General features: G+C 52.3%; 1 protein-coding gene across 1 annotated transcript in view; it reads left to right on the forward strand.

The window, feature by feature from the left end:
• Window positions 1-14,459, forward strand: part of LOC119104348 (tachykinin-like peptides receptor 99D) — a 61,132-nt gene extending 46,673 nt beyond the window's left edge. Inside the window, exon 7 of the mRNA XM_037228043.1 lies at window positions 14,376-14,459. Within this exon, the coding sequence (XP_037083938.1) occupies window positions 14,376-14,410 (35 nt within the window). The 3' untranslated portion in view covers window positions 14,411-14,459. The remainder of the gene's footprint in view (window positions 1-14,375) is intronic.
• Window positions 14,460-14,731: the final 272 nt, after the last annotated feature.

Genomic DNA, 14,731 nt, shown 5'->3' on the forward strand with positions numbered 1-14,731 from the left:
GTTTTGCCCGCCAGCGTCAGCAGGCGGACGCTCCGCCGCTCTCTCCGGGCCGCTGTCCTCGAGCCGCAGCCGCACTGGACGTATCACCGCACTCAACCAGGCAGTGAGGTGGCGCTGAATGGTCGAGACTCTAGCCTAATGGGACGTTTGCCAGCAATGGGTCGCGCCAGAGCAATTATTTTGTCGCCGCTGGTCTGGCACGGAACAATGTACAGCTGCTGCGGGCTTTCTGGGAACACTGCTGGGCTTCCCGGGGACACTGTCGGGCCTTCCGGGAGCACCGCCATGGCTTCCGGGAGCACTGTCGGGCCGTCTGTAAACGCTTCTGGGCATTCTGAGGACACTGACGGGCTTTCCGGGAGCACTGTCATGGCTTCCGGGAGCAATGTCGGGCCTCCCGGGAACACTGTCATGGCTTCCGGGAGCACTGTCGGGCCGTCCGGAAACGCTTCTGGGCATTCCGAGGACACTGACGGGCCTTCCGGGAACACTGTCGGGCCGTCCGTAAACGCTTCTGGGCATTCTGAGGACATTGACGGGCTTTCCGGGAGCTCTGTCGGGGCCAGGGCTTCCGGGAACACTGCTGGGGATTCAGGGAACACTGGCAGGCCTGCTGGGAGCGCCGCCGGTGGCGTGTCCCACCGACTCCGCCCGCGCGGCCGGGCATGCTGATATGATATGACCGGCGGAAGGGCGCCACGGACGCTGCCGTGCTGGGGGTGCCGACGCGCGCGATGCGGCAAATTGTGCCGGCTTTATTTATTGCTGGAGATTGAGCGGGAAGGCATTCAATGAACCGAAAATGGAAGGAGATGCGAGTCGCAAATGCAATCAGCGTGTGGGATTTGATTGCTTGCAGCGAGAAAACAATGTTTCCCATATCCTCAATGCTAGTGAAATGTTTTCAGTGCGGCATTGGTCTCCCCGGTGACGGATCGTTATGTTAGAGGACGTCCGATCTGTTGGCGCGAGCAATGCTCGCGGCGCAAAAATAAACACAGTAAGCTATAGTCTGCAAATTAAGACGGGCTGGGCTGCAAATAATGCTAATTGGTATTTAGTGTCAGGCAGCTGTCACTGAAGATTTATGGTAGATGATTTCACAGGTTCGGAAAACCCATGGGTATACATGTGAAGTGGGCAAGGGGGTTTGGTTGGGTTCAGATGCTTAGTACGATTGTTGTATGGGCACGGACATAGTTCTGGCATTTAGGAAATGTTGACTAGATGCCTTAAGAGTGCTGCTCAACGTTTCTAAACGCGCCCTCTTAAAGCCACAATTAGAACCTTCCTAAATTTTTCATGACTTATACCTTAAATGCTGAAAAGTTGCCAGTGGGTGGGAAATAGGTGAATACAACCGATCAGGCATAGGTAGCGGTTAGCACAGCCCTCTGGGTAGCAGACGGGTTGGTTAAAGGGTCATTCCACGATATATCGACCGCGAATAGTCACCTTTCAACACAAGACCCTTGAAATTTGACGGGGACAAGCATTCGAAGTATTTATAGCCTAAAATACGATTCAGCAAGTTTTAGAACCCTACAGCATACTGATCAGGATTTACGAGCAGTTATAAATACGCGATGACGTCACGTGCCCTATTTTTCCATTTTCTCGAGCGCGGAGTAAAGCGCTCGGGAAAAGTGCATTAGAGGCATAAGTAACTATGCTAAAAAGCCTGGGTCAATGTGGCATCCAATATTAACCATGGTCATATGGTGACCTAGTTTGGTATTTGATCTCATTTTCTGGAGAAAAAAACACGGCGCTGTCCATCTGATATACCAATGTGCAAGTAAAGAACAATTTATTGCTGTTGAGGATGAAAGAAAATATATGGAAGTTTCGCAAGACCGATCGTGAATCGAATTTGAACATTGGCGCATCGCGCACGGCGGCACGTCATGTGCCGATCGGCCGGTATGTCGGGTGATCAGTACCGTCCGGTTTATTGGTGACCGGTACCGGCCGGTGTATCGGGTGACCGGTACTGGCCGGTATTTCGGTGACCGGTACCGGCCGGTACATCGGGTAATCAGTACCGGCCGGTATATCGGGTGACCGGTACCGGCCGGTATATCGGTGACCGGCACCGGCCGACACATCGGGTGATCAGTACCGGCCGATATATCGGGTGGCCGGTACCGGCCGGTATATCGGTGACCGGTACCGGCCGGTATATCAGGTGAAAAGCCTGTGGTCAAAGGACAAACGCTTTGTCACCCCTTTCCAGACATTCAAATTTATTCGTCCCTGCTTGAACCGATGCATTTTCAACAGTTTCCAGAAAAGGCGAGCAATGTATTCACGAGCGCGACCTCACCAGCCTGACGCATGAACTGAATACATGTTTATAATATGTGCTTAATTATGCTGCGCAAAGTACAGCACACAAATGTCGCCATCATCAAGATTGTGTCCGATTAATCCGCGCAGACAGGTGTTGGGTCATCGAGCACTTGCATGGACAGAGAAGTAAATCTGCTCCCACGTGATCGAACATAAATCTATCCGGCCATAGACAGTTGTGTGTAATTTTTCCCAGTTACACCATGGATTCATGATCGCGAGAATCATGAATGATGAACCAAGAATCAATCATGAGACGCGATATCATGATCTTCCGATCCGCGCTCGCACTTTCAAGACGGAGCTCGATCCTGTCGTTCATTCGGAGCTTGAGTCCACAGAATTTGAGGCCACGACACACACACTTGCTGTCGGGATTACATCAGTGCTTAAAACGCCGGATTAGCTATGCTTTTCCAGAAAGCCGTACGCGATATTTCCCAAATTTCCAACACTTGTCCACCACAAGAAGAGTTTTTCTCTTGAAAACTGTCAGTGATTTTGCGCAAGGCCCTTCTTGTTGCTTTGTGGTTCAGGTCAAGCGGTTGTACAGAATTCTTCAGTTTGGCGTTGCAGTGCTGCGTATTTGAACAGCCTTACAATTTAACAAATATTGCTCCTGATGACGGCAAATGGTTTGCATCTTACTCACCGTAGCATCGCTACGCCACGCAAACATTTTGCATTCTTCTTCGACTAATTTCAATCGATTATTTTCTTTAAGCATTCCTTTGAGGCGGTTGCTGAAAGCAGCAAACTTGCAGACCTTCAATTTCCGGCATTACGACGATAAGGCCCTGCCCACTTCGATCCTGTCTTGGGTACTGGCATGGTTTGCTCGGAGCCGGCATAAAATTAGATGCGTTCTGAATCGGATTTAATGTGTCCGGTTCCAGGCGCGCTGGGCCAGCACACAAGGCGACCTTGCCCCGGCTCCAGGCCAGATCTGCACGGCTAGTGAGGGACGGCAGGTACGTAAGGACTGTTATCCCACACCCGTCGTTCAGGCATCGTTCTAGAGTTTCGGAAAAATGGCAATGTGGCTGATCTTAAGATTGAAATGAATGGTTTAAAGGTCACAGCCGCAGTCCCAGCAGAGTGAGCCGATCACGTCCGGTCACCCGATATACCGACCGGTCGACTCATTATGGGCCGCCGTAAGCCATCTGTCAATGGTCAGATTCAATTTGCGACCGATCTAGAAGAAATTCATTCCATGCTTCGATTCTGCAATTCAATGCAAAATTCATATCTTTGTCTGAATGGCAATGAGTTAATCTTCGATCACTTATCAGTTTTCAAAAAAAAAAAAATGAAGGACACCACTGTCTTCAGAAAATGAGACCAACTGTCACACTAATTCTCTGCATGTACATAATTGGCATTGAATGCTCTATAGGTCCTTAGGTCAGAGAACGTACGTATCACGCTTTCTGATGCATTTCTTCTAACATCACACTCCGTGAATGGCTTTCACTAGATCAAGTTGAAAATAGAACCCGCGACGTCAACACGTAATTTTATCCGCTGCTAGTCCCTTATCGGTACGCCACACAGCTCTAAAACATGCAGAATTGAGTTTTGTTTGTATGCTTACGTCATAACCGTGTGTTCATAAAATATGAACGGGACGCTGTATTATTCCTCGGTCGATTTGTCGTGGAATGGCCCGACGGGAGTCTTACACGTGTAGGCCTCGCAGCTAAATGGTCCCCCGCCTCGGCCTGTGGGATGGAGTTCCGAGCTCTGTAGGATGGAGTTCCGAGTTCTGTGGGATGGAGTTCCGAGTTCCGTGGGATGGAGTTCCGAGTTCTGTGGGATGGAGTTCCGAGTTCTGTGGGATGGAGTTCCGAGTTCTGTGGGATGGAGCTCCGAGTTCTGTGGGTTGGAGTTCCGAGTTCTGTGGGATGGAGCTCCGAGTTCTGTGGGATGGAGTTCCGAGTTCTGTGGTATTGATTTCCAAGTTCTGTGAGGTGAAGCTACGCTACACGGGGCTGAATTAGCACGTAGTCAGCGTGAGTTGATGTGTGATGTGTTATGCATCTTGATGTCTGATTTTGGCGTAACGGTGTTTGACGACAGCTACTCAAGTTTACGAATCCATTTCATCTAAGTGTATCAAGCGATCTGCATACTAAGGCTTTTTATAAAAAAGTAGGTGGCTCATCACTTCTATTTCAGTGGAATCATTGATACCACAAGCGAAGCATTCTTCTCGAAGTATATGTGTCAGCTGCGCAAAACTATGGCTTTGGCGTCTGGGATGTCTGCCATGGTTGTTAATCTCTCTCTCTCTCTCTCTCTGACTGAGTCAGCGATTTACGTGTATCGAACATCTGCCAACAATGCCCGATATATCGGCCATTATTTCCGCTTAGAACGGCTGATACGTCGGTGCCGCAACTCCCGCTGGGTACGTGTCGACGAAAACCCGTGTATTCTATGTTGTCTGCGATAAAGCTCCCTTTGAAGACACTATTCATGAGACGAGTGGGCTGACCCTGCAGAGAAGATCCTCGAAGAGTGGGCTGGCGCCGTCGAGATGTTCGTCGAAACTGACGCTCGTGTTTACAGGTCGCTTGCCGACTCGAGACTATTCATATTGCTTTCTGAAAGCGCTGTCTGGTCTTGAAGCCGACGCGTCAGATGACATGATGGGCGAGTCGACCATCATCAGCCGCTTATTGTGTTTCCGAACAATACCCCGATGTGCTTGAGACATCACTGAAGTCGGTCTGTGGACGGAACAAGGAGTTGTTGTTATTTTGGTCCAAAAGGTATGGCTTCATGACGCGCGTTATCTGATATGTCTGTCCCCGGACGAGGCAAGAACGCCATCGCCCAGTTATGTCGTTCGTACCGCGGGAATACGGTATTCTGAAGTCTTGGTATGCAGTTGCATCTTCCATAGCGTTAGAACTCCGCTCATCAAGGTAATCAAATCACGTTTTGTTTTGTTTTTGTTTTTGTGTTTTGTTTTTTATCTATGTGCCTTCTTTGGCAGCCAGGCTGCTTGGCATCCCAGCAGAAGCCGTAAAGCGGGAGGGATCTGATTGTAATCTATCTGGGGATCTGAACGTAATCTATGTAATCTGAAAAGACGAGGAAGAAATGGAAGCTCGCAAACACGCGTCTCTGTTTCGGATACGGATTGCATGAAGCATCGCTTATTAACATTAGTATACCAATATTACAAAGAGAAGTCAAAAGACCTTTCGGTTCCATGGGGTATCCAGTGGAAATGACATCAGCTGTGTGCGAGCTTTGTTCGTCTCACCGCTACGGAATGGGAGTGAACAGTTGGCATCGCGTATGCACTCTCGTCAACAGGCGTACATAGAGCGTCAATATGGCGCATACCATTTGTTTCACGTAAGCGGCCTATGCCTTTGCGTATACTTTTTGCATTTGCGTCTTTGCAATAAATCGTTTTCAGCTGGATTTACATGGCTTTTAAAGCATTTTGTTCACAGCATATTGGCTTGCTGACCTACTGACACGATGCAATCGTCTAGCTAACGTGTTTTTATGGGAAACAATATATGTTGGGCATGTCTTGAATGGAGTATTTCATTTTTTTATTTCTACTTTTCACTTACTGTTACCTCAGACGCATACGATTCGACCAGTAATACCAATGAAACTTGAAATATTTTTCAATAGCGCAGAATTTTCATTTGAATGAATCGACTCTGAGAGGGAATCTCATTTGACTCCTTACCCACCGCCATGAATGCAATACATTTCATTGACTTGTCTTTTTCCAACGTGTGTCGTGTAGTGCTTGCAACACTTTAATGAGTCGAAATGTTTGAGTGATAAATGCTACGAATGCTTGAATCACTCTGCCTACGTCAAAATATTTGCGAACGTGAAGCTATTATCCCATGAATCAAACGAACCATTATACCATGGTTTTGATTTATCCTCTATGGCGTTAACCGCAGTGACTGTTGTCAAGGCATACTTTAGCTTTGTAAATGGCAGTCCCAGGTGATCCACGTGACGCAATGGATCAAATTTTAACAAACACGCTTCTCGGTAACAGGTCCTTGCCCGTCGGACCAATCACAAACATTCTTTCTTTATTCATACCGGTAGAGGTGTGCATGGTGGTTTTCATGACGACGGTAGTTGCACCGCAAGGAAGAAGCATAGTGCTGTACAAAGCGTTGACAGCGTAAGTTGGACTCGAAAATGATTACAATTCAATCCTCAGTATGTTTTCGCGGTGCTGCATGGGCAGTACCCAGCGTTATTACCAGACGTAATTATTCCCGAGGTTCCAATGGCGAATGCTTTTCAAAATATACTCAGAGTTTCGACATTCTCTGTAATATGCATACGTCGATGCATATAGAACGTATACCACCGTACTACTATCACGTGTGAAATGCAGCTGTGTGGGTTATGCCCCACCCCTGTCCCGCCATTCCCATGCCCACCCCCACCTCTATCCCCGCCCTCTCCCCCACTCCAGATTTCCATACAGGTTACCTCTCCGCCCGGCAACAGGTAGACTCCCCGAAGCCTTTGCCAGCAGCCGGCTCGGCCAACTGCCACAGCAATAGCGTGTCTGTGCAGCCGAAGTTGAGAGGAAATTAAACCCTTCGGCGTGGGACGTTAACTATCGACGCCTGCCGTTATGAATGGCTTCCGGGAATCCGCGTGAGTGTATGCCTGTAGTGCAGGGCGGATTGAAAGTAGTGTCGAGAACGGACGTGCCAGTCAGCCAATCAGATGGTGTGTTACGGCCTGCCAATCAGCCAATCAGACGGTGTGTCACGGCGTGCCAATCAGCCAGCCAAACCGTTTGTGATGGCGTGCCAATCATTCAATCAGGCGGTGTGCCACGGTGTGCCAATCAGCCAACCAAACGGTGTGTCACTGCGTGCCAATCAGCCAATCAGACGGTGCGTCACGGCGTGCCAGTCAGCCAATCAGAAGGTGTATCACGACGTGCCAATCAGGCAATCATACGGTGTGTGACGGTGTGCCAATCAGATGGCATTTTCTCCAGCCTACCCATAACTTAGCCCAAACGTAAGCCTAAGTCTAGGCTCGCACTTAAGCCGACCACTTAACAATGTCTGGGGTGCAGGCCGAAGCCGAAGCAAGAGCCGTTAATTTCAAAAAGTTTTTCAACTTAACCGTCCGTGATACATGGCCTCTCTCTCTCTCTCATGCCATGATTGTGTCATTTTGGCCAAAGATGACAAGTAGCGTTTCTTTATCAGGAAATGCACAATATATTACAGCCCGTTTCTTGTCTTTATCAATATCACTCTGCACGTTTGCTTTTAAACTTGGATTTTTTTAGCCAGATTTGACCATTTGAAGGTCATACTTTTTGTGCATTGATGACGCGTATCGCACAGGTTTGAAATATCTTTCACGTCCCATTGGTGTGGCTAGTTTAGTTTTTGATGCAGTCGGACAACCAATGCAACAATAACCTCATCACTTTGGCCTGGCATGACTTATTTGATCAGATCCTCGCACGATCCCAGCCCACATGTGCTGATGTACACTTGTGTTCATCGTATTGAGTTCTTCAAGAACTATTCAACGCCGTCCTCCGCAGCGCTGTGGTTTGCTTAGATCTGATAGCAGACAGCAAGGATAGCAGGGCCTCTAAAGTGCTGATTTGACCCATATGATGTTATTTGGCCTGCGAAAAATCACATCAAGTGTCGTTGTCCCATATTTCAGATAGGATGACAAGGCTAGTTGCTATTTGTGTTTTATTTTATATATGCCTTATTGCGGCTTGCATTGGGCACAAATGTTGTTGAAATGTCAGGAAGCTGTCCAAACCTTTCTTTGTGGCAGCAGGGATGTGAACTGGTAATATCCGCTTGCGAAATATAGAGTCGATTACACTGCAAATTGGCCACCTTTTATCATCACAGACATGCCGTTTCAAATAATGGTGTAATTTCCTTACCCTTGCGGTCCAGAAGTGTGTTAACGTGCTTGGCCTTTGGCTTAATTTGTAATCTTATCATCGGCAAGGCAGTCTTATTACGAAACTTTGACAGTTTTGATATGTGAGGAAAGCTCGTTGCAGAAAATTAATTGGTATGGAATTTGAACGAACTAATGGGCACCGGGAAGGAAAATATGGACTGAGAACTAGTGGTCTCCGAGATATCAAATATGCAATCTACACCATATGCTCCTTAGGATTTTGAGTTCTTTTCGTTGACAGGTTGCGATCGTCTGATGGAGTACGTTCATCGGTCCGCTACGCTGACTCGATTGCCTCTCTAAACTAAGACTGCCCATCCCTGACCATGCGGCATCCCGCCGTGCTCGGTGACACGGTCCGCTGTCGCTCAAACCCTCTTCCTTTAACCACCTACCCACCAATCTTGAATCCGGCCCTTCATCGACCTGCCGTCAATTTCGGAACCTAGTCCTTCACCCTGCTACCCGCCAGCTTAGAGCACGGTCCTTTACTCACTTACGGTCTTGACCCCGGCCCCTCTCCTACCTACCCATAAATCTCGTACCCAGACCCGACTCTCGTCATTCTCGTCTCTCCCAGTGGTCGCAGTCGTAGCGTGTCGTCACCGGCACTTACAGATTCACTCAATCCAGATTTAAGCCCGGGCATCCTGCACTCGGTCCCGCTCAAATCGCTGCCACCACGCTGATCCTGCCGCCTTCCAGCGTGCCGCGGTATCCATCAGCTCACCGCGCCGTCACCCGCCTCACGCCCCGCTCCGCTGTGGCGGCGGGGCCGTCCGCTGTCGTCCACCTCACATCCCGCTCAGCTGTGGCGGCGGGACCATCGACTGCCGCTCGCCTCACGCCCCGCTCCGCTGTGGCGGCGGGTCATCGCTGCCGCCCGCCTCACGCCCCGCTCCGCTGTGGCGGCGGGGTCATCGCTGCCGCCCGCCTCACGCCCCGCTCCGCTTTGGCGACGGGACCATCGGCTGCCGCGTCTGAGTAGCGACCCACCGGCCGGCCATCCGCGGAATGCATTAGTGGATGTAATTAAACCGCGGCCTGGGCTAATGAGGGCGCAGACAGACGACAGAGGGTGAGGACGCCCTGCTCTGGGCCACGGATTCGCGTGGCGGGGCGGCAGGGGGGTGAGGAGGCGTCGAGCTGAGGGTTGGCGGAATGGGACCCGGTGAGATAGGCTTGGTGAGGTAGGAAGCCTTGTATCGGCCTGGTAGGATGAGTCCCGGGTAGACTAGGGCAGGTGATATGGGGTTAATGTCAGTGGAACGCGGTGAGATGAAGCTAGATGTGGTGAGACACGGCGAGAGAAAGCCATCGTGAGATATCAGGTGAGATGATACCCAGACGGATCTCACTGAGTTGGAACGCGGTGAGGCGAAGTGCGCTGGCGGCGGGCAGGCGAAGTGTGCCAGTGCTAATTGGGGCTTATTGGCGCAGCCTGATACGATTATAATACTTATCGATACCGTGATGACTGGTGGAATGCCGTCACGGCTTGCTTTGGAGCCATAGCTAGATGTGGCCGTGATGCCGGAGAGGTGGTCTCATGAGAAGTCGTTATTGCCGCTGACGCTTTACGACGGGAATAGCAGCTGACGCAGTTCGCCATCGCCCGTCTCTCACCACCACTCAAAGGGCAGGCACTGCAGCAATCAAACCCCTCACCTTTGGCTTTCCAGGCGCGCTGCTTAACCACTGCGCTACCGGGAACTCGGTCCTGTGAAGCAGTCGAGGTTAGATGCAGCCGTGATGAAGTGCAGCCGTAGTTTTATGCAGTCGAGGTTGAATGCAGCCGTGATGAGGTGCAGCCGCAGTTATATGCAGTCGAGGTTAGATGTAGCCGTGATGAGGTGCAGCCGTAGTTTTATGCAGTCGAGGTTATATGCAGCCGTGATGAGGTGCAGCCGCAGTTATATGCAGTCGAGGTTAGATGTAGCCGTGATGAGGTGCGGCCGCAGTTATATGCAGTCGAGGTTAAATGCAAGCCGTGATGAGGTGCAGCCGCAGTTATATGCAGTCGAGGTTAAATGCAGCCGTGATGAGGTGCAGCCGCAGTTATATGCAGTCGAGGTTAGATGTAGCCGTGATGAGGTGCAGCCGCAGTTATATGCAGTCGAGGTTAGATGCAGCCGTGATGAGGTGCAGCCGCAGTTATATGCAGTCGAGGTTAAATGCAGCCGTGATGAGGTGCAGCCGCAGTTATATGCAGTCGAGGTTAGATGCAGCCGTGATGAGGTGCAGCCGCAGTTATATGCAGTCGAGGTTAGATGCAGCCGTGATGAGGTGCAGCCGCAGTTATATGCAGTCGAGGTTAAATGCAGCCGTGATTAGGTGCAGCCGCAGTTATATGCAGTCGAGGCTAGATGCAGCCGTGATGAGGTGCAGCCGCAGTTATATGCAGTCGAGGTTAGATGCAGCCGTCATGAGGTGCGGCCGCAGTTATATGCCGTCGAGGTTAGATGCAGCCGTGATGAGGTGCAGCCGCAGTTATATGCAGTCGAGGTTAAATGCAGCCGTGATGAGGTGCAGCCGCAGTTATATGCAGTCGAGTTGGATGCAGCCGTGATGAGGGTGCAGCCGCAGTTATATGCAGTTGAGGTTAAATGCAGCCGTGATGAGGTGCAGCCGCAGTTATATGCAGTCGAGGTTAGATTTAGCCGTGATGAAGTGCAGCCGCGGTTATATGCAGTCGAGGTCCGATTCAGCCGTGATGAAGTGCATCCGTACCTAGATGCAGTCGAGGTTAGATGCAGTCGAGACTGGATACGGTCGGGTTTAGGAGGTTAGATGAAGCCGTGATGAGGTGCAGCCGTAGTTAGATACAGTTGACGTTAGATGCAGGTGTGATGACGTGTAGCCGTAGTTAGATGCAGACATGATAAGGTGCAGCCGTACTTAGATACAGCCGTGATGAGCTGCAGCCGTGGTTAGATGCTGTCGACGTTAGATGCAGCTGTGATGAGGTGTAGCCGTAGTTAGATGTAGCCGTGATAAGGTGCAGCCGTACTTAGATACAGCCGTGATGAGCTGCAGCCGTGGTGAGCTGCAGCCGTGGTTAGATGCAGTCTGGGTTAAATATAGCGGCGATGAGGTGCAGTCTGGGTTACAGCCATTATGAAGTGCAGCCGTATTTAGATGCAGCCCTGATGAGCTGCAGCCAAAGTTAAATGCAGCCGTGGTTGGATACAGCTAGGGTTAGATATGGCCGGCCTGGGGTGCAGCCGTAGTTAAATGCAGCCGTGGTTGGATGCAGCTGGGGTTAGATATGGCCGGCCTGGGGTGCGACCGTGGTGGAACAAAGACTACTGATTGTCCAGACGCACAGGCATCCAACCACACTGCGATTCGTGTCATCATTCGGCGAAGCTGTGATATCGTTCAACAAAGCTGTGATATCATCCGGCGAAGCTGTAACCGAGCGCTCGATGTATTGATGAGAATGTGGGGCAAGCAGGCATTCTAGGCTTTGGCGCCGTGGTGGGGCAAACACTGTTTACATGAGTGCGTGGTTACGCAAGACGAGGATTCTCCAACAATGGATCTGTGAAACTCAGCTGTGGGTGGTATAGATCATGATGCAATGTGCTTATGGCGATATTCGGCTCAGGTGAATCATTAAGACCGGCATGTACTATTTAGCTTTTGCTTATGCCTAGCACGTAAAGACGTACGATTTCCGGAGCTGCTCGATTTCTCAACATTATAATGGACGCATGATGCAAGTGTTGCAACGATTGTGCTCGACATGGCACGTGCGCAGCTCTCTATTTTATTGGCAACTTGTTTCACGGACTCCACCGCTAGTGGTCAGATTACAGCAAATAAGATTAAGGGAATGAGATCCGGCGAGTGATATTTTTAAAAGCCGTAGACAGATACCCTGAGTCAGTGCTCACTTATTCAACACAACTGCTGTACAGCCGAGCGGAATGACTGCAGGCAGGCTGTAAGCTGAACAGTTTGGATGGCCGTGTTGTTGGCTTCGACAGCCGGCGGGGAAGTGTTCCGCCATTTATCCGCTCCCTCTCCTGACGCCACCTTAGAGCGGGGCAATCCACCTCTCAACGGCCACAACGAGACGAACAGCAGAACAGACGGCGCCGCCGCGTGGTGCGTGCTCCTCGGGGAGCCGTGCTCAGCCGTGCCTGCGGCCAGCCGGCGCGGCACTCCCGTGCCGCCGGCGCTTCGTCGGCGCCGTCGGGACGGCCGACGAGCACTTCCGCGCCGCGCCGCCGCCGCTGCCCGGGCGTGCGGTGCCGCCGGTTCCGCGCGGCCTGGCGACGTAAACAGCGCTGCCGAATGGAGCCCGTATGCGCCGCTGAAGGGTAGCGGATGGTCCCGGTGGTATTGACGTGGGCGTCTGGCCGGCGGCGGGCGGCCCACGCACCAGGTGTGGCCCGTCTCGTGCTGATGCCGGCGCGCCGGCTCCACTGGGAGGCGTAGGGCGCGGCCCCGGGGGCAGCCTCGGCACCCAGCGCCATCAAAAGGGCTGTGGTACGCCCCCAAGGGTGAGGAAGAGTGGATAAATGCGCCTGCCTTGCGTATTGCTGCACGCCTTTGGATTTCCGGAAACAACGCGCCCAAAAAACAAGCCGCAGTCGTCTGTGGAAACTTGCTGGGGGTGACGGCGCGTTAATCAAGTCAAGCGCGGTGTGTAACGGCCCAAAGGTTACAGCTATCGGCTTCCACGTGCGGGGAGGGGGGGGGGGCGGGATCAGGGTCCACATGGGGGGCCCGGGATCAAGGCCGGGTTTTGGAATGATATTTTAGCGACAGCACGTTCTTGGCAGTCGGCGCTGCTTGATCAAAAGGTGCGTGACGACGTGTGTCGCGTTCATTTAAAAAATACTTACGTCACGCCGGCAATCCCGCGTAACGTCATAGCCCGTCGCCTGTTGTAACAGCACCAGACGGCTGCGCCAGCGCCATCCACCGTCCGCCGTCCGCCGCCTGCGGCGCACCGGACCGGCGTGGGTACTGCACTATGTGGCAGGAAATTAGCATCCCGAATATATAGCCTTCGGAAACGTCCGTTCGTCCGTCCGATGGGTTGGTGCGGTGGCACATGCAGGCTGTTCTGGTCGGCGACGGCGTCGCTTGCGCTTTCCGAATCGCATCCAACTTTTCGTGACCTGGCGTGGTCGCTGCTTGGGTGACGGGATTGACTCGTGGTCATGCCACGTTTTCGCTAAGTGCCGCCAGCTAGCTGCCATCAGCGGCCGGTTGCCCTGAATCAGACAGTCGTATAGTTTCAGCTGAATAATCTGAGATACCGTGAAATGCCCTCTCCACTGCTTTGCATGATATATATATATATATATATATATATATATATATATATATATATATATATATATATATATGTGTGTGTGTGTGTGTGTGTGTGTGTGTGTATGCATATATATGTGTGTTCGTACATGCATATACTACGATAGGCAGAGACCGCATCGCACCGTGCCCTCCCCTATTAACGCGCCGCTGATACAGCGTGCCCCCACCGTCCCCCCCCCCCCCCACCCCACCGTCCTCCGCCTGCATGATCCGCACAGGCACTGCAGCGAGGACAGGCAGACCGGTCGCTGTCGGGGAGTCTTTTCTCGCGTCGAAACCGAGTGCATGGTCCAGTGTCCGTCGTAACAGATGTGGCCGTTTGGCGTGTCGTGGTGCGCTGCACCTCGTGCAGAGGTGGGCACGGGAGGCGTTGCCACGGTGCGGAACTTGGCTAGGAACTGTTTGTCTGGATGTGTCTGAGAGTGTGATAACTTCACGGGTACACCATGCTCCGGAAATGCAAGGCATGATATAGGTCATAATGCTTTAGCATTTGGGAAATGCGTATTAAGGGCACTGAGAGCCGTTTAACCAGACAAGCACCAGTGCCTGTATTTTTGCCGGCTGGAAGATATTCAAATATGCGATTAGCTCTTCCCAATGACTTAGAGCAGCCCTCAAGTGTCATCGCTACTGGGAGTCGTGCCGCCGGCCAGTGCCGCCAGTGCCTTGGCAGCCTCGGTGTCATGTCGTCGCACTGACCAGCGCCCGTTCGACAGGTGCAGGTCTGAACGGTGAGGGCAACCACGTGTGATGCGGGCCACCGCAGCGCCTGGACCCGCCGGCTGCCGGCCCCCTGCCCCCCGGGGCTGCCGCTGACCGACGGCGGCACCGGCCCCCTGCCCCGCCCGGGGGCTGCCGCTGACCGACGGCGGCACCGGCCCCCTGCCCCGCCCAGGGGCTGCCGCTGACCGACGGCGGCACCGGCCGGCCGGCCAGCGGCGCCGCCGGTCCGCCGCCGCACAGCGGCCGGCAACGGCCGCTGGTCAGCTGCTGTGCGACCGTACTGCTGTCGGCTGCGACCGCCTGCGACAACGCCCAGCAGCTATGCTGTGGGGCCAGACCGACTCTGAGA

The sequence above is a fragment of the Pollicipes pollicipes genome, unplaced genomic scaffold (assembly GCF_011947565.3).
Source record: "Pollicipes pollicipes isolate AB1234 unplaced genomic scaffold, Ppol_2.1 Scaffold_6052;HRSCAF=7182_pilon_pilon_pilon, whole genome shotgun sequence".
Taxonomy (NCBI): domain Eukaryota; kingdom Metazoa; phylum Arthropoda; class Thecostraca; order Pollicipedomorpha; family Pollicipedidae; genus Pollicipes; species Pollicipes pollicipes.